Source organism: Crocodylus siamensis, chromosome 5 (assembly GCF_052110815.1).
Source record: "Crocodylus siamensis isolate JL-2025a chromosome 5, ASM5211081v1, whole genome shotgun sequence".
NCBI lineage: Eukaryota > Metazoa > Chordata > Crocodylia > Crocodylidae > Crocodylus > Crocodylus siamensis.
In genome coordinates this window covers 124,119,426-124,139,466 of record NC_143399.1, presented here as the reverse complement: position 1 = coordinate 124,139,466, position 20,041 = coordinate 124,119,426, and the positions used below count along the sequence as shown (strand labels likewise).

Below are 20,041 nucleotides of genomic sequence, written 5' to 3'. Positions count from 1 at the left end.
CAGCCTCTGTGTGTGGCACACAGCGGATAGGGCAGGGAGCAGAAAGCAAAGTAGCAGATCAAGCAGGGGAAGGGGATTGAAGTGGCACTTAGGGAAGGTGTGCAGCTAATTTGGGGCACAACTGCTAAAAAGGTTGAACTCCACTATCTTACAGCAGTGTGAAGCTGGCATAATTATTGAAGTAAGTGGAATTACTCTAGGTTTCTACTTGAATATAAAAATTAACACACTGCTGACTTCTTTCTACTAGCAATATTGTTTTCTCCTCTGTTAGCTCCAATGCAGCTTTCAGTTAAGGGAAATTCTTAATTTAGATTTCTAAAGTAATAGTAGAAACAGAATAGGACCAAGTGCAATATTTTGCCTTTTCCTTTTCCCAGATCTAAATCTGGGGTGAAAGTTGAAATAATTTTACTGGAACAGCATTTCAATAAGTAATGAAGGTGACAGTTAGCTCCATGACTAAAAAGCCTCCACGCAGGTAAAGGTATTGGGTAAATTACCATAGTTAGATACACTGATAGCAGAACAGTCACGAAACATCTCTATTTCTGAAGGAAACCTGGCTGTGTTAGTTGAAAACTTCTTGTAACTGTGCTACTTTTTCTTGCCTCTAGCTCTGAGAAATGCCATGTGAACACTGCAAAAAGGAAATGGCTTACATTCATTATTGGCAGTTGAATGGCATGGAAATATTTGATTTTGAGGCAATTGGTAGCTTGCATTGATAAAAAGGAGGCACATGTTACTGTCTGTAATGATGACTGCAAAACACAACACTACTCTGGCAAATCATCTTTGTGGCTGGTAGGTCTTACTACCACCACCCTCTTTAGGATTTCCATACTCCCTTAGAAGTCTTGCTTGTAGAAGATGCAGTAGGTATGTGCTGAATCAATGTATTTAACCTGATACACAACATCCCCTTAGGTTTTGCTGGTTTGGGGTTTGTGTTCATTATCCTTATTCTTCCATCAGTACAAAAAGGACTACCTTCACTCCTCTTGCTACCACATTATATGCTGACTAGGAAACCAGAAGATATAAAGTCACCGTAGCACAGAATAAATACTAATAACAAACTGATAGGTCTTGAAAGGTCTTGCAAACAGAAAATCATTGAATGAGTGTTTTTGGTGGGATTCTACAAGGTTTACGTCTCAGTTTTATGCTGGTTAATGTTTAGAACAAAAAATCATTACTGATAACATTTGTTGATGGCAAAGACTGGGGAAGTGGTAAATAATGAAGACCAAGCATGAATACAGAATAATATGAGTTGCTTGGTAAACAATAATTTTCATGCACAAATGTAAAATCATACCTCTAGGAGAAAGGGTTGTGGATGATGCTGACAGAAAGAGGGAGGCTTCCTAGGGAGCAGTGCTTTTGAAAAAGGCTGGGGGTAATGGTAGATAACTGGCTGAAGATGAGCTTTAATGTGATGCTATGGCTAAGAGGGATAATGTGATATTTGGATATTTTAAAAGAATATAAATTAAGAGTTGTTCATCCCACCCCTATATTTGGTACTTGGGTGACTGCAGCTAGAATAGTGTACCCAGCTCTGGTGTCCTCAATTCATGAAAGATAATGATAAATAATTTAAAGAATGTTTAAAAAAGACTTTAAAAAGGATTAAAAATGCTTTATAGTGCAAGATTCCAGGAACTCAACTTTAGATCTAGCTTATTAGAAAGGTTAAGGGTTGGTTTGATCACCGCTTGTAAGTACCTAAATGAGAAACAGAAAACATCTGGGAGATTCAACCTAGCAGACAGATTGGAATTTGAAGGTAAGCATTTCTGTAGTAGAAATAGGGCCCTGATTCTTACCAGTGATGGACTTTAGACTACTTTCTGGTGGATTGTCCACTTTTACATCAAGACTGGATGCTTTTCCAAAAGCTAGACAAGATTCTTTGGGTAAATATGATATCTTTTACTAGACCAGCTAAATAGTTGGCAAAATTGTTCTTTGTAAGCTTTCAGGCTCAAACACCCTTCTTCAGGCATAGGGAGAGTCTCTTCTAGATGGACACAGTTGCACAAGCACCCATGACACGAGTTTTGCCTGGCAGCAGCCAGAGATGCAGGGCCCCAGAAACCCCCTGCACCTATCTCCTTGAAACTTGGCAGGCTTCGTGGCCTCAGCAGGGGCTAGCACCCCTTCACTGTTCAGCCCACTGTACCTTGACACACACAGGGTCATCTGTCACGAGTTTTGCCTGTCAGCAGCTTGAGGTGCAGGTCCTCCCCAAACCCGTGCACCTACCACCTTGAAACTTGGCAGGCTTCGTGGCCTCACCAGGGGCTACCACCCCTGTAGTTTTCATCCCCCTGTGGTGTAATACATAGAAGTGACAGGAGTTTTCTTTCAGGAATTTGGGCTGCAGTTCCTCCTGAACCCCTGCACTGATCTTCTTGAAACTTGGCAGGCTTCATGCTCTCAGCAGAGGCTATCACCCCTACAAATTTCATCCAAGTCAAACAGAAGAGCAAAGTTATAGACATTTCATTGATTCCCCATTATACCCTATGGCCGGATCTTTGAAGCAGTTCCAAAGCTTTTCCAAAGCACTTCAGAAGCTCTGAACTGCTTCAGAAAGCCTAACGAGGCCAGTGCTTTGATCTGGACATGCTGCTTTGGACGTCAAAGCGTCCAAAGCTTCTCCACATCTGAAGCGCGGTCTGAATCCTCTCACAGCCCTAGTGTGGACAACTGGCTCAGAGGCTACTCCCAGAGAATGGTGATCGATGGGATGGCCTCATCCTGGAGGGCTGTTTCCAGTGGGGTCCCCCAGGACTTGTGTTATTCAATATGTTCATTAAAGATTTGAATGAAGGGGTAGAAAGCACTATGATTAAGTTTGCAGATGGTACCATGCTGTGGGGAAACACGGGCATGCCAGAGGATAGGGCAAAGATCCAGGAGGACCTTGACAGACTGGACTTATGGGTGGGATGAAATCAGATGAGGTTTAACAGAGAGAAGTGCAAGGTCCTTCACCTGAGTAAGAAGAACCCTCACCACAACTATACAATGGGTAGTTGCCTATTGGTTGGCACAACATCTGAATGAGAACTGGGGGGTCACAAATGACTGGAAGATGAATATGACCTAACAGTGTGACAAGGCTGCCAGAAGGGCCAATAAAACCCTGGAGTACATTAGTCACAGTGTGGCGAATAGATTCAGGATGGTACTATTTCTTCTCTATTCAGCCTTGGTGAGGCCTCAGCTGCAGTACTATGCCCAGTTTTGGGCACTGTACTTCAAGAAAGACATAGATAAGCTCAAGAGGGTACAAAGAAGGGCCACTCATTTAATTAAGGGCATGGAGGGTAGACCCTATGAAGAGAAACTCTGGGAACTAGGTCTGTTCAGTCTGAAGAGAAGAAGGCTGAGAGGTGACTTGATAGCTGCCTACAAGTACCTCAGTGGGGAGCATCAAGAACTAGGAGAGCAACTACTCAGCAGGACATGGACCAATGGGCATAAACTAATAGAGGGTAAATTCAGGTTGGATATAAGGAAAAACTTCTCTGTAAGTGTCACCAGAATCTGCAACATGCTTCCAGCAGAGGTGGTACAGTCACCCATCTTGGAGGTTTTCAAGACGAGGCTGGATGGGCACCTTGCTAAGTCCACCTGAGCCCAATACTACCTGCCCATGGCAAGGGACCAGACTTGATGATCATACACATCCTTTCTGGTTCTATGATTGCTGCCACCCTCCTTCTTCCCCAAGGTTTCATCACTTACTTTCAGTATCAGTTTTACTGATGAATACCTTAGAGGCAAACAGGCTCTAGTTCAACACTAATACTAGAATAAGATTAGGGAGAGAGATTTCTCGAGCTCACCATGCCTACAATACTTTCTCTATTTAATTTCTATTCCTCATATTTTTGGAAGTTAAGAAGAATTGATTCCAAACTTTACCTGTTGGCTATCATGTGTTATAATGTGTCTCAGTTTCCACGTTGTTAACATACAGACTGCTGGCTGAGTAGAGAATACAGCATTGGGCTACTCACTGAGTGTGTAACCAAGCTAATAGTCCTTCATTTTTATTACTAATAGCTGAGTTATACCTGAATTAAAAAATGCAGAAGTTAACATTTAGCACTACAGTGGTCCAGGCCTGTAAAAATGTACATAAGCAAAATTTGGCAATTCTTTGGTTCGGGTATGGAAAGAGGCTGAGCAATATTATAGGCACACTGCTATAATCTATAGCAATAGGCTTGTGCAGAAAAGGCCTAGAAGCCTGGGCTAACATGGTTAAGGATTGCCTGGTTCTGTAACCAGCATCAGATGTGGAAGTGATATGGTAAGGAATACGTCCAGATATCTTTGACTACCCAGCCCAAATAACCCTGTACCTCTTTTACAACTGGATCAAGTGCAGGATCCTTGTAAGGAGCGGAGGTACTGTTGCACTCCCCTTTTGCCTTTGTTCCCAGCTGATCTGGCACCAGGGTGGGCTCTAGAACCAGTTCTACCTTGCTCCAGCCACAGGCTCTGGTTTATACTTCCAGCATGTGCTCCCTACCTGTCTGTCCCTTGCAGGTATTCCCTCCTGGCTGGGAACGGGCACTGGAAGCAGGATATACTCCCCTGCCACTGTCCCTGGCTGATGCAGGCACAGGGAAAGCCCCAGAGCTGTTCCTGATCTGCTTCTGCCCTGCGCTGAAGGAAGCAGTTATGAGGGGAACCAGGTTTAGCTAGGAAGAGTGGAGGTTGCATGTACAATCATTACTGTATCCTCTTTCCAGCACCTGTTTCTGGCCAGTAGGGAGACACATTGTGCGGTAGAGGGAGTAGTGCAAGCAGGGAGCAGGGGCTAGAAGGAGAAACCCGTGTGCCCCCGTCCTCAGCGGAGCCTGGCTCCCTGCACAGCTGCTCCCAACTGTCCCTAGCTAGAGTGGAGCGGGAGTGGCTCAGGGTTCCCCCTTGGCTCTGGTCTGTCAAGGACAGTGGCAGCAGTGCTGGCAGAGATTGTGGCAGGAGAAGGTCCCCCCTTCATGGGCCTGTTCCCTGCCTAGCTCCCTGGTGTCCCCTACCTTTCTAGGGGCTCCAGCCATACCTCACTACAATTCCCCCATGGTCTCAGGGGCTGCACAGCACACAATCCTGAATCTGCTTGTGATGGTAGACAGCTTTTGGTAGGAGTCCAGAGCACTGCTTGAACTCAGTTGCCTCTGGAACTGTAACAAGACCCCAATTACTATGCCACTGCAGCCAGTGGGTCAGAACATCTGGAGAGAAGTTACAGCCTGGAAATGAGAGGTAGTGGGCAATCATGTAAAGATTGCGAAATGGTTTATAATTGAGGAAGTCAATAGATCACAAGTCTTCCCTCACTCATTAGGTTCAAGAAAGTAAAGGGACTTTTACATGTTCTCTGAGGGTGGTGGGGTGGCAGCTCTGAGAGCTGCTCTAGTTAAAGCACCGCAGCATTTCATGTAGCAGTGTCCCCATGCTTAAAAATGGTGATGGGGGTACTTGAACTAAAACTCATTCAAAGAGCTTTAGATAAAGTGCCTCCAACGCTATTTTTAAGTGCGGGGACACTGATACACAAGACACAGGAGGCTGCTGGAGTGCACCAATTGCCACGCTCCAGCAGACTTGATTAATCGAGTCTGCTCTGATGTGCTAGAATTCCAGCACGATGGCCCAGACTGCACACTTGTATATAAGTGCCCTTAATGTTGCTTTACACTGAAGGTGAGACAGATCAGCTTATCTGGCAATTGTGTGCTGGAACAACATAGAATCATAGAAAATTAGGGTTGGAAGGGACCTTAGGAGGTCATCTAGTCCAACCCCCTGCTCTCAAGGTAGGACCATTCTCAAAAAGAGGCTTCCAGCCAGGTCTTTGTTGAGCCAGGCCTTAAGAACCTCCAAGGATGGAGATTGCACCACCTTTCTAGCTAACCTGTTCCAGTGCTTCACCACCCTCCTAGTGAGAAAGTATCCAACCTAATATTCCATTGTTGCAACTTGAAACCATTGCTCCTTGTTCTGTCACCGCTGAGAAGTCTAGTTCCATCCTCTTTGGAACTACCCTTCAGGTAGTTAAAGACTGCTATCAAATCCCCGCTCAGTCTCCTCTTCTGCAGACTAAATAAGCCCAGTTCCCTCAGCCGCTCCTCAGAAGTCATGTGCCCCCGGCTCCATTTTTGTTACTGGACTCTCTTCAATTTGTCCACATCATTTCTGTAGTGGGGGATCCAAAACTGGACACAATACTCCAGATATGGCCTCATCAGTGCCAAATAGAAGGGAATAATTACTTCCTTCAACCAGCTGGCAACACTCCTACTATTGCATTGTAAGTACAGGCATACCTCAGAGATATTGCGGGTTCGGTTCCAGACCACCGCAATAAAGCGAACATCGCAATAAAGAGAGTCACACGAATTTTTTGGTTTCCCAGTGCATATAAAAGTTATGTTTACACTATACTCTAGTCTATTAAGTGTGCAATAGCGTTATGCCTAAAAAACCAATGTACATACCTTAATTAAAAAAATACTTTATTGCTAAAAAAATGCTAACTATCATCTGAGCCTTCAGTGAGTCGTAATCTTTTTGCTGGTGGAGGGTCTTGCCTCCATGTTGATGGCTGCTGACTGATCAGGGTGGTGGTTGCTGAACGTTGGGGTGGCTGTGGCAATTTCTTAAAATAAGACAACAATGAAGTTTGCCGCATCGATTGACTCTTCCTTTCACGAAAGATTTCTCTGTAGCATGTGATGCTGTTTGATAGCATTTTACCCACAGTAGAACTTCTTTCAAAATTGGAGTCAATCCTCTCAAACCCTGCCACTGCTTCATCAACTAAGTTTATGTAATATTCTAAATCCTTCGTTGTCATTTCAAAATGTTCACAGTGTCTTCACCAGGAGTAGATTCCATCTCAAGAAACCACTTTCTTTGCTCATCCATAAGAAGCAACTCCTCATCCGTTAAAGTTTTGTCATGAGATTGCAGCAATTCAGTCACATCTTCAGGCTCCACTTCTAATTCTAGTTCTCTTGCTATTTCCACATCTGCAGTTACTTCCTCCACTGAAGTCTTGAACCCCTCAAAGTCATCCATGAGGGTTGGAATCAACTTCTTCCAAACTCCTGTTAATGTTGATATTTTGACCTCCTCCCATGAGACACAAAGTGAGCAAATGCTGTTGGAAAAATGGCGCCGATAGACTTGCTCGACGCAGGGTTGCCACAAACCTTCAATTTGTAAAAAACGCAATATCTGCGAAGCGCAATAAAGCGAAGTGCAATAAAACGAGGTATGCCTGTACTCCGACAGAATAGCTTCTCTTTGTAAGTTATCCTGCCTTGACCTCAAGTTTCTCATGGGGCTTCAGATCTTGAAGATAAAACAGCTTATTTGGGCCCAATCCCTGTAACAAGCCTAGCAGCTTTTGCACAGCATGGATATTGAGACTTGTCACCTCATGCCAGGAAGTTCTGGGGAAAGTTCAGATAGCAAAACACTTGCTCTCATCGCAAGTTTCTCTCTCACAGATTTATGCCTTTCTAGATACACAGGGCAGGGGATCCTGACCCATGGAGGTGGTGCTGGTCCTCTACCAAGGCTCATTAGGGGACTACTGCTGAGTGGTGAGCAGCTGCTAGAGGCCAGATGGGACTACAGTTGGGAGCAGGGTGGCAAGCAGCATGAAAGCAACTGCAAGAGCCAGGACAGTGTCCAGCACCTGGCAGTCCTCCTCCATGGCCTCCAATGCCCTGGCCAAGAGTGCACCCTGGTCCTGCATTCCAAAGCTAGGAGCTGTGCCCAGAATACTCAGTCCTCCCAGTCCCACGCATCCTTGCAGGTGACATCCTCTACCCACCAGACCTGCACATTTGCCAGACAGTCCTCTGCAGCCATCACCAGCAGGTCCAGGAGGAGGGTGTTGTCTTGGGTCTTCCTTCTGCAGAGCTGACACATCCACAGGGACCCAGGAATGGGCAGCAGTGACCCTGAAGCTGCATGCTGGCTGCCAGCTGTAGCCTCTCTCCTGAGTGCAAAGTCATTTGAGAGTTTGCGACATTTCTGAGATAAGATGCTATGTAACAGGGGCCTGTACACTGCCTAGCCTCAGATTGGGGCTTAAGCATGCATGGATGCCCAGGGACCACAATAAATCAGGCTGGCAGGCCGCTGGGTTCCAGCATGCCTCTTCCACCCAATTCCCAGGCTGGGACATGTCAGGCTGCCATGGCTCCAGACCCTGCTGCCCCCCTTTTCTTCCTGTAGGCCAGTTGTTTGTCCTATGCTGCTGCCAAGCTCATGGCACCCAAGCTAGTGGGGTGCAGGGCTCCCAGATCACCAAGATGAGGAACTGCCTGTGCCCCCTCCCTCCCTACAGTTGGCTTCTCCAAGGAGGCACCCTGGGGACAGCCTCCTCTCCACCCATGAAGGCTCTGTACCCTGAGCATGCCCCTGATGCACATGTCCTGGGAACTGCATGAGGAGTCATTTGCATGGATAGAGGGATGCCCATCCCACTACACCCTGCTGCTGATTGCCATGGTGCCCTGGTGAACCTGTACACCTGGCATGGGACCCAGAGCTTCCATGGTGCAGGGAGAAGCCTGGGTTGCTCTACAGCCTCTGCCATTGTCTGGAGAGCTACTTGTCACTACACTACCTGTCCCTTCCCTCCCCACCCCACCCCAGCCAAAGAAGATATCACCACTGGCATCAACATGTTCCTCAGAATGTGAAAGGCCCATGTCCACTTAGCTGTTGGGGTACAGGCTGCTCAATAAAGTTTTGCACTGGTTCTCACCTCCTTGCATGCTGTGGAGGGAAACCTGGGGCCAGGGGAACATGGCTGGCCCAGGCAGAGAGGGGAGGTCAGGGGCAGGGGCCAGGCCAGGGAAGGCCCTCCCTGCAGTGTGGGACTTACCATGTGGGCAGAGCTTGCATGCCCAGTGATACCGTACAGCTCCTAGTGGACTCAGGTTGCAGGGCAAAGCATGCAGGCACCTCCCCCCACAGGAGAAGCTGGTGCTACTGGAGGCCGGTGTCATGGCTAGCTGTGCCTTGTGGTTGGGGCTGAGGCTGCAGAGCTGTCTGGGCAAGTACTGGCCCAGGCTCCCTAAGCTGCTGGTGGATGCTGTGACCAAGGAACTCAATGGGATGGGCTACTGGAGTCTTCAGGGTCTCTCCCCTGGTAACACATCACTGCCAATGCCAATGCCAGGCCAGAGTGGGTGCTCAGGCAGGCTGCCCATGCTGCAGTACACAGCACAGCTGTGGCCTGCGTTCTGCGGGTCCTCGGTCAGTTTCTACATAAAGGGCATGGACTTGTGGGCATTACCCAACTGATGGTTGTGGTTGATGATGGTGACCCACTGTGCCTGCAAGGCCTTGACCTTTATGAGGCACTTCCATGCCAACCAGTTGTGCCTGTGCTCCTGTATCTAGCCTGATAGCCCCTTACAAATGTGGGCATTGGAGCATGTGTCCCACATGAACTGCTGCTGCACCTCCACCTCACCACACAGTGCCATAAGTTTGCCAGTCTCTTCCATGGACCAGTTGAGGCCCAAGGTGATGGGGTGTAGTGTGGGCAATGATGAGGCCATTGGGGCTCCCATGCTGGCTCTGTGAGTCTCCACACAGATGTCCTTGTGCTGCCTCGGCAGCTGCCTGCAGCTCAGGGGCATGGCACGGGACTGGGAGCTGCACAACAAGGCGATGCCCTGCAGCACCTGCAGGCTCTGGGCAGGCTAATGGGGGTTGACAGTGGGCAGCTGGAGCTGGTTCCAGTGGCCAGGAGCTTCCTGAAGCTGGGCCCGGGTGCTGACTGACCTGGTAGGAGCCTGCAGCAGCCTGCAGACCTAGATGGCATTGGTCTGGCAGCTGCACAGTACTAAGGTGCCAGGTAGTGGTATCAGGGTGCAGGCAGGCTGGAACAGCTGGCTTGTGGCCTGCACAGTGGGACACAGTAGCCTAGTGTGACCTCAGGCTACCTGCATGTGCCCTAGGGCTCACTGTGCCTGCAGGCTTTTAAGGGCCTGTGGTTGGGGCAGGCATAGAGCTGGCTGAGCCCTGGGGCAGGAGAGCTCCCAGCCCAAGAGCCCTGGGTCTAGCTTGAGGCTGGCCCCCTAGTGGCAGGGCTGACCCACAGCAAATTTTCTCCCACTTGGCATCTACATGTGCATTACTGCACAGTAGCAGGTAGCAAATTTACTCACAAGTAGTCATTTTTACTGTGCATTTGCACGTGTAAACACACACACTTTCTGTGCAGTAAATTACACTACTACGCAGTAAAGCATCTCCTGTAGTACCTAGTAGTACACAGGACATCATAGTCTCTTCTTTTATTTAGAAGAAATAGTAACCATAGTGTCTGAAAAATTATCACTTTTTAGTGAAGGCAGTTGTTATGTTTTTACAAATCAGTTTCAGAATTGTAGCTGAAAATTGCGATGGTATGTTTTGCTGCCAAGAAGCAGCCAATGAAATTAAAAGACTGTATGTAAACATATAACCATACTGGCCTTAATTGAATACACACAGCAATTCATAACATAGCACAAATTTTAATTCATATTAATTCAGATGTCCTATTTTCTTTGATGTGAGTCACAGAAAGATTTTTTAAAAAGGCTTCTTCCTTGGCTCTTTTTTCACTGTGTAATAATATTAAGATACTTCAAATATATCTTTTTGTATTCAGCTTGCATTCTGTCTGTATAGGGAGTTTAATTGTCCATTTGTTTATATTGGAACTGCATATCTTTAGTATTATTCTTTAACTAAGGAAGATTGTATTTATATTTAATTTATTTCTTGTTCTGCCTTTTGTACTCCAGAGAAATCATCTACTCTAATGCATGATTTCCAAATCCACATGCATTCCTTCTGTCTAAATCCCATGAAGATCTTTGCATCGCAGGACCTGATTCTACCCTGTTTTCAGAATTATATAGTCACTGTTTTCTAAGGAGATATTCCTATGAAACCAAGAACCAAAACTACGCCACTGCCTTTCTTCTTATATGAAGTAGCTTTTTTTTTTTAACTGAAAAAACATAAACTCATCCCTGGTGTAAACTCATTTAAATCAATGCTGTTTATGGTACTTTTTCTTTCATTCCTTCCCAGTAACAAGCTTCAGGCTCATCTTGCTGGGATCCTATGACCGCAGCTGACTTCCTGCCCTTTGGGCAGGGGGCTGGACTCGATGATCTCCCGAGGTCCCTTCCAGCCCTAATGTCTATGAAATCTATAGCACAAGCATACATTGTTGGCACTATATGAGCACCTCTACTTTTTCTATTTTGTGCAAAATGTGGTTCCACGTGTTTGGCAAGACAGCCTGTTTTCAAGAGATTTTCAGACCTAATTATCTTGGACAATTTGCTTACCCAATTCTGTTATTGCACAGCTAATCTGAAGCTCTTGAGATTTCACCGATCAAAGTTATATTATGGGTAGAGGTGAAAAATGTTGAAATATAGGTATTACTGAGAAGAGTGTATAGTATTTATAGGGGGAAACAAACCATATTTCACTTTCATTGCCAAAATAAGCAGTAATAACAACGAAAAGTTATTACTGCCAAGGAACATGCTGACTTTCACTGTTGCAATTAGGGTTTGTGCCAATAGCAAGACATGAACAAATGGCTTTGGAAAGTCAGTTTTCATACACAATTTAAAATAAAATATTAATATTCCCTTGTTCTTATGGCTAAACATTTCTAAGGCTTTGAAAATGTTTGGGTAACTTCTTACACATGCTAATGCTAGAGGGACTTATGCCATCATGTATTTCTTTGTATACCACTCTGCTTCATCACTTGTACTGTGATGTAATATTATATTTTCTAGGTTGGTTGCTCACCTCTCCTAAGACTTCCTAGGACTTGGAAAAATGAAAGTGTATTTCCCCCTCATTTTTCAAGGAAGCCATTTATACATTTCTTCCATTAAGTAAGATGGATGGGTTACAAGAGCAACAAAATAAGACTGAGGACCACCTAATTTTGATAACTGAAAATTTGTATTGGCTTTGTGAAACTAGAAACCACATTTAGCCACTATTGAATTAAACTGGGGTTTCACAGTCTTCGTTATGACACATCTAGGCCTTTTTCCCTTTCCAGAAAATGGTTTTCTCAGAAAATTAAAAATCAGTTGTCAAAACTCATATTAAATCACAATTTCTTTATCACCATCCCATTTGTTCCCACACATTACCTTTTTTTTAACCCTTATCATCTTCATGTACCTGCTGATCCATTCACCTCAGTGTTTTGTTTTTCCCTCTAACACAGACAGAGCAGCTGGTTACTCTTTGGATTCTCTTTATTGTCACAATTGCTGGAAACTCCATTGTGCTGTTTTCTACCTGGAAGAGGAAGAGAAAATCCAGGATGACCTTCTTTGTCACACAGTTAGCAATCACAGGTAAGGTGTGGGGATATGGATATATGGTGTGGGTTGCAGGATTCAGACTGACAGGGTATTTTGCATTAATAAGCAAATGCAAGATGAAATGTGAAGAATTTGGTTGCCATTTACAATGAACAGTTTCACTGAGCATACGGTCTGCCCTGGAGGAGGTAAATAGGCTGAAGTTAGTGGGCTTAAATGTGTGTGTGTGTTTTTATTTAGCATTTGATGGTACAAGTGATCACAAAGCAAATATGTGTGCTGAGTTTGCACTTGGTCACATGCATGTTATTACATGTTGCAATATCTGTGTTTAATACAGCCCCTGCATTTTGACAGTTTTACACGGGCTTTTCTTGCAGTCTGGATTTTTGTCATTTCCCTATAGCATTGTTTCCAAGTGCTATCGGAGATGTAAAGTAAATGGGGGTTGAATGAGTCACCTATGCTCTCCTGCTACAACCTCTTTAAAGGACTTTAAGAATGTATTGTTTTATCCATGTGTGCAGGCACTGAGGCAAGAAAGCAACTTCCTCTGTACATTACAAGGGGTTCTGATTTGTCTCTAAAGGGTTGTAAGTAAAAATGCTACTGTTTATAAGGAGGAAAGAGGCTTGATCCAAAGCCTACTGAAGTTGATGAGAATATTTCTAAGTAGTCTGTGGGTTTTGAAGAAGACTGAAAATATACAAAGAGAGTTTAGAAAGTCAAGTGTTGTTGAAGTAGTTACAACAGGTAGGAATCAAATCACGCCACAAAAATACAAGTGTAATCCAAAAGCATTTCTGACATGCACTTTTTGTGGTCATTGTAACAGAGTGAATTGCAGGTATTCCAAAAAGATTTTTCCTGCAGGGAAAATGTCCCCAGATCCCAGTGCAATGTCTCTTCAATAACTCCTTTCTACAAAAAGTAATTTGTGCTGTATCTTTATCATAGGCAGTGTTTCTCAGGAACAGTTTTACATTTCCAGTAAAGAGCAGTCAAAGGCATATTTGTTTGCCCAGTCATTTTGCTGCCTCCTCCTGTCATGGCTGTGAGAAGATTGTAAAACTGTAAAAGCAGTGGCATAGAGTCCTCAGGTTTTTACCCCCACTGTTCACAAGTAAATGAGCTTCACACTATAATACTGTCTTGCATGGGAGTTCTGCCTGACACTGAGGTGAGCAAAGCCTTGGAGAGCTGGTTTTGCCCTTAATGTGACTTAGGGTACATCTTCACAGTACAGAAGAGCAGTGATGCCTGTGATTTTGGTTGTCTGGGTCAGATGAATGGCATGGGGCCAGCCTGCAGGCCAGAGCAGATCCTGTGCCAACCCTAAACACTAGAATTGGGCCCCACACCCCCTCTTCATAGTCCCAGTCCGCTGGTATCATGTTCCAGGGACCCTGTACTACCCTGGTCTGGGCCCCCTGATGTCCCTTGCAACCAATTTAGGCTGCAGAGCCATGTCCTGCAGACTTTCTCACAGATCGGTGGGGACCCTGAAAGCCGAATGACATAGTGCTGTGGGCAAGATCTGGCCCATGGGCTAGGGGTTGAGCACCTTTGCAATTGAGAACTGTGTGGAGATAGCCAAGCCAGGGCTCAGCAGGGTGCTTTACAGTTCTGTGCTAATGGCTAGGAAAAAAAAGCCTGAGCCTGACTTGAGTCAATCTTTGCAGGTTAGTCTAAACTGGCTAGGCTGAACCAGTTTGTAACCAGACAGATATTCTCTCTGGACTGAGGAAATTCAGGCATGTACCTGCAGTGGTTCAGGCTAGAAGCCAAGGGATGCTGGAGCAGCCCTCCCTTCCCTTCCATAGTGCTAAGGGGTCTGGGACAGACATAGCATAAACTGTTTTGAGCCAGATCAGTTAAGTCTGATACTACATTCAACCACGTTTATTTCAAATTGGTTTCAGCCATTTTCAAACTGGTTTATGTGCACTGAACATCTGTTCTGTTACAGGTTTAAACCGGTTTCTGATCACTTAAACTGGTTTATGTGTAATGTCTGTCCCTAGCCCAGGGGTGGGCAAAATGTGTCCCGGGGACCAGATGTGGCCCACTGGGCCATTCTATCCGGCCCATGGAACCCCTAAAAAATTTAGAAAATTAATATTTATCTGCCCCTGGCTTGCCAAAACTCAGTAAGCAGCCCTCCACCCAAAATAATTGCCCGCCCCTGCCCTAGCCAATGTGGTTCTACTGTTTCTATGCTACTTCTGGGAGCTCAGTTAACTCACAGAGGTGATAGACTAAGCAATCTTTTCATGAAGGATTATCTTTAATACACAAATAGTAAGCTTGCAATGTTGCAGCTGCCACCTGCCTGCCCGTGCTCGATGGAAAAGTGAAAGCAACTAATTAGCCAAGCACTTCCTCCCATCTCCTAAATCCAGTGATTTAATTCACTTGGGGTTTGCAGGTTCTGACAGGAGAATCAGAAACCTTTCTTGCTCCCTGGGGGTATGCTCAGCTTCATGATTTTGAATGGTTCTGTTGACTGCAACATCCTTAAGTACCTTGCTGAGGCTGTGATTCAGGAAAGTACTTAACTTCTTTAAATGGCTTTAAGTCAATACCTGTTCATTAAGAAAATAAATATATCCTCCCCTACCTGCTAAAGTATCACTGCAGTCATCTTAGGGCTTTGTTAGACATTAATGTTAGATGGCTCAGGGAGCGCTTAACCCCTGGACTGTCTATACATAAGGTTGGGTAAACTAATTTTTAGCACCCTTTAGGCATCTTAAACTTATGCCACTCCAGGACAGGTTTAGCTTTGATCTGTGTTACTCGGTTTATGTTCCATGAACGTGTGCCCAGTCCCCAGAGATAAGCTGCCAGAGTTGTAGTCCTCCAGGGTCCCAGGAGACAGTGTGTGCCCCCCACCCTTTCTGAGTGGACAACTCACAGCTGTAGCCCCTAGTCAGACCCCTGCTTGCCAGCCCTCTAGGACTAAGTCACAGCTGTGCAGGTGGGGAACAGTCAGAGAAGGTTTTTAGCTTGAACATGTAACTACTCTAAACTTGAACTAACACTAACACTGATCAACATTTGAAAAGCGTAAAGTGCAATGTGTAACAAGGCCCTTAGGATTAAGCACATGCTAATCAAGTGTGTTAATCTACAATATTAATCCTTACAACTTGGAGGAGCTGTAATAAATTTGCCTTGCACAAAATTTACTTTTCAGTTGTATTTAATTCTTTCCATATTTCTCCTTTAAAAAAAAGTCAGAGTCTCTTCTCAGAGGTATAAACCAGGAATATTGCCATTCAGATCACTGAAGTTACAGCAAGGTAAAATGAGGGTAAGGGAAAAATATGGCTCACATAATTTAAAAAGAAATTATAATATTTTACAGTTTTTCTTCCCATAAGCTGATTGGTTATACAGCATGCATGTGGCCTAATATTAAGATTTTAAGCTCTGTAGCCTTCTAAAAATTCTAGGGTTGACATAGTTATAAAATACAGACATTTCTGCATAACTTCAGTGAAAAAGTTACTGTTTAGGATATACAGAACATAATGCAGTTTGAATGGTGCAGTATTATGTTGAATTGTGCAATAATAATAGCATGACAACTTTAAGATGCTTAAAGGGTGCTTAAAACTAGTTTACCCTTCTTAATGTGTAGACAGTCCCGGGGTTAAGAGCTCCCTGAGCCACTCAAAATTAATTACAAAGTGGATGAAAGAGAATAAGTGATATAGATGTATGAGAAAAGGAGAAGGCTAATTTTGGTGAAGTCATTTGTAAAATGAGCTTCAGACAAACTGACCTGTCAACCTGCTTCCGCTGAATAATTTTCTTTTGAAAGTGCTCAACCCATTTCCAACACTGAAGTCCCAGAAACACAGCTTTAAAGTGATGCTGAAATGCAGTTGTTTTCAGCCCAAAGCAATTTTTCATTAATTGAGGTTCGGGCAAGATTTAGTTCACCACTTGAGGCCTCTTGTAACCTTACACTTAGCATGAGAGTAAAAATAGGTATACATATGTGTTTTGTGACCACATTTGGTCAAATACCATTTTACAAGTGCTATTTGTAGTGCTATTTTACAAGTGCCATTTTACAATTGCTTTTCTTATACTATGTCATTTGGCCAGCTGTATTATCAACCAGATAATAGATGTTGAATAGTATAGCTGGTAAATACTATACTGCCAATATTATTCAATCAGATATAGTTATTAGTGATGACTGAATTTATAAAGATTCTGGTAAGTGGCCAAAAATACAGCTGCTCCTGAAAAGTTGAGCTGTCATATTGTGACTGTTACCATATTGACTTGATTTTCGAACAAGGTTTCCCATTTACACATGGGGGAAAAAGCCCCTCATTTTGGAATTTGAGCAGGCGGAGGCAACCCCTGTGGCCATAGCTTCAAGCCCAGGCTGGGGCTGTAACTGAAGTCACAGCAGCATCTGCAACAGCCTGCACCTCTTCTTTACTCTGCACGGCCTCTGAACCCACTGCCTCTCTCTCCTGTAGCCTTGGGCCCCATCTTCCCCACCTTTCCCTGTCTCTCCCCATACAGCTTCTGCCTTCATCAGCCTCTGGCCCTTGGCTCACCTCCCCCAGCCCTCCAGACTGGGACTGTGTCTGTGCCTCAGGCTGCAGTGGGGATGGAGCCTGCTGGCAGCGAGGCAAGGGTAAGTGGGGAATGGCAGGTGGGGAGATAGGAGAAGCAAGGGCCTGTGGCTGTCAAGGGTCAGGCACAAGGGGGAGTAAGTGTGTGTGTGTGGGGGGGGGAACAGGTGGCAGGGAGCAAGCTGCCTGCCCCTCTGCCTCCCCAGCCATCTGCCCTCCTACTGCCTGCACCACTGTCTCCCCTACCATCTCCACACCACATGCCCCCAGTGCTCCCTCTATCATACACCCTACCACTTGGCCCCCTACTACCCTCACCCCACTGCTCCCCCCAGTGCCTGTCCCCTTACTACCATTCCCACTGCCTCAGCCTGAACCGCTGCTTTTCCTGATGCCTGGTGGGGACAAATTTAGACTGATCCGCCAATGATTAGATTCTATTATAGTCCGTGTGTCCAGGGTCTGGAAAAGACTCCCCCAGAGGTGGTGCAAGCACCTACTCTGGACTCATCCAAAAGGTGTTTGGATGTTTATCTTGCTGAGATCATTTGACCCCAGCAGACTTCCCGCCTGTGGTAGGGGGGCTGGACTTGATGATCTTGTGAGGTTCCTTCCAGCCCCTAATGTCTATGAAATCTATAAAATCTATGTAATGTTATAACAACCTATACATGTTATAACAACCTATACATTTTCCATGTATAGAATCTAATTATTGAGGGGGTGTGTCTTATATTTGGGCTTAGGTAACTGCAGTGTATTTCCAGTGTTTCCTTCTTCATACCCTAAGTTAGCCCAAAGCTATTCTTACATTATCAGAGGGCTCAATTCAAACTGTTACTTCAACGCATTCCTAATGTTAATAATGGCTATCGTTCTATCAGTATCAATGAATCTATATACTTACTTACAGTATCAATGAATCTATATACTTACTTACGTGCTGTCGGGGACATAATGAGCAGAAATACAGTACAGAATCAAGAATGCAGGTTTACTTTTAATGAATTGCACCATTCAATTTAACAAAGCAAAAAAATATTGGGTTATAGTATACATAATGCCAGTGTAACTCTAATTGTATTATATCAGTTTTTGAAACTGATTTTGTTTCAAAATTCAATCTTAATCGTTGTTTAAATGCAGTGTTGGGTTTGTGTTTCCCTTTAACTAATTAGATATATTTTTTGGAATCAACTTTTTACTTTCAGATTTAGTTCAAGCCTTTTGCCTTGTTTTTAAAATTTCTTTTTCTATTTAAGTGCTGAACCATATGGGATGACTTCAGATTTATATAAAAATAATAAGGAAGATATTTTAATAATGCTCCTCTGTATCAGTGTCAACTTCTTTTGTTTATCCTCAGGAGACTGGATATTTTAGAAACACTTGGTCCATAAGTGATGCATTTATTTAGTGGAGAGAGAACTTGGTCAAAAAGCTGCACTATGGCATCTTCTAGGTATAATAATTTATTACAGGAGCCTCAGTAGATTTATAGTGTCTTACAATGAAATGCTTAGGGGTAAATCACATCCTTGCTTCTATAGCTGGATGGAACCAATGCAGTTCTGTTGCGTAAATAAGAAGGGCAGGGTCCTCTGAAACTCATTGCAGTAATGTACAGGTAGGGGTAGCTATGAAGGCACGGTTAGACTTTCCACTGTTAACACCAAAGGCTGACTCAGATAGCTTCCACAGAGCTTGAAAACATTTTTTTTCCTGCCTTCTGCTAATCGGAGGAAGGAAGGTTTATAAGCTAAAGTACAGGAATGCGAACTGTGCCAATGTCTTTGTGTGACCTTGGGCAAGGCAATGTGGGCCTTCTGTCAACCTGACTATATACAACTACTGTGGATGTAAGGGACTATCTAGCATGGATAAACATGAAAGAATGTAATCATACTCCTCCCCTCTCTCACAGCCTGGCAATCTCTCTCACAAAGATATCCCTCTAAAGATACCACCACCAAAAAGACATATATAACAAACTCAGGTCAAAATAATTATGGCAGTAACATAACATTTGCAGACTGTCTCTATGCTATGTCCCTATCCTTTTTTCTTTGGCTCTTTTGTCTGGGTAAATCATAAGCTGTGTGACAAAGGGACTGTGACTTCCTTTCTGTTTGTGCAATGCCATGCAAAAAGGAGCCCTATATTAGTTGGTCTCCAGGCAGTACAAAAATGAACATGATAACCAGCTTTCTTGAGCTTCACTTCCTGAACTGTAAAGTGGGGATAACATTGCTGCTGTACTTCAGTGGAGCCATGAGTATGAATTCATTTATGTTTTCAGTGAGCTTGAATACCAACATGACCATGATTATATAGAGTTCACGCTACGGGACTTTTTAATGCGTGTTCCTGCAACTCTTGGATTACCGAAAAAGATGATGAAGACCCATGGAAGGCTGGAAAATGCATGCTCATTGCCATTAGGACTCATAGTAGGGATGATATATTTTATTAGACCAACAAGATTTTTGCGGAAAAGAAGCTTTCAGGCACAACCACCCTTCACCAGGCATTAGAGAAAAGTTTGTAAAAGTTCTCCTGATAGATATGAAAGTTCATATTTCATAGGATTTCACAGAGGAGTCAATAGATGGAAAACTCCTCTGGGCAGTCAGTTCATAGCTGGTAGGGAGCCTCTCACCTCCTGTGAGGATCTGTGATGATGCAGATGACCTTGAAACAAAGGCAGGAGCAGTGTCTCAGGTTTCAAGTGGTCACGGTTGCTTCCTGCTTGGGAAAATATGAAGATTTCATTTTAAAAATCGGCTAAACATCAATATCTTCCATGTGTCAGGTATCCAGGTGGTAGGCGTATTGGTCTAGAGGAAAAAGCAATCAGTAGGGATGATATCTTTTATTAGACCAACAAGATTTTTGCAAAAAATTAGAACTTTTACAATCTTTTCTCCAGTGCCTGATGAAGGGTGTTTGTGCCCAAAAGCTTGCAATTAAAGATTTTTTTTTTTTTGCAAAAATTTTATTGGTCTAATAATAGAT

At 44.2% G+C, this 20,041-nt stretch overlaps 1 protein-coding gene across 4 annotated transcripts in view; it reads left to right on the top strand.

Annotated features, from left to right (window-relative positions):
• NPSR1 (neuropeptide S receptor 1) overlaps nucleotides 1-20,041 on the top strand; it is a 168,503-nt gene that overhangs the window by 52,428 nt on the left and 96,034 nt on the right. For all 4 annotated transcript variants that reach the window (XM_090050175.1, XM_090050174.1, XM_090050171.1 and 1 more), the window contains exon 2: nucleotides 12,323-12,455. In XM_090050175.1, coding sequence (XP_089906301.1) covers nucleotides 12,422-12,455 — 34 coding nt within the window. In that variant the 5' untranslated portion in view covers nucleotides 12,323-12,421. The remainder of the gene's footprint in view (nucleotides 1-12,322; nucleotides 12,456-20,041) is intronic.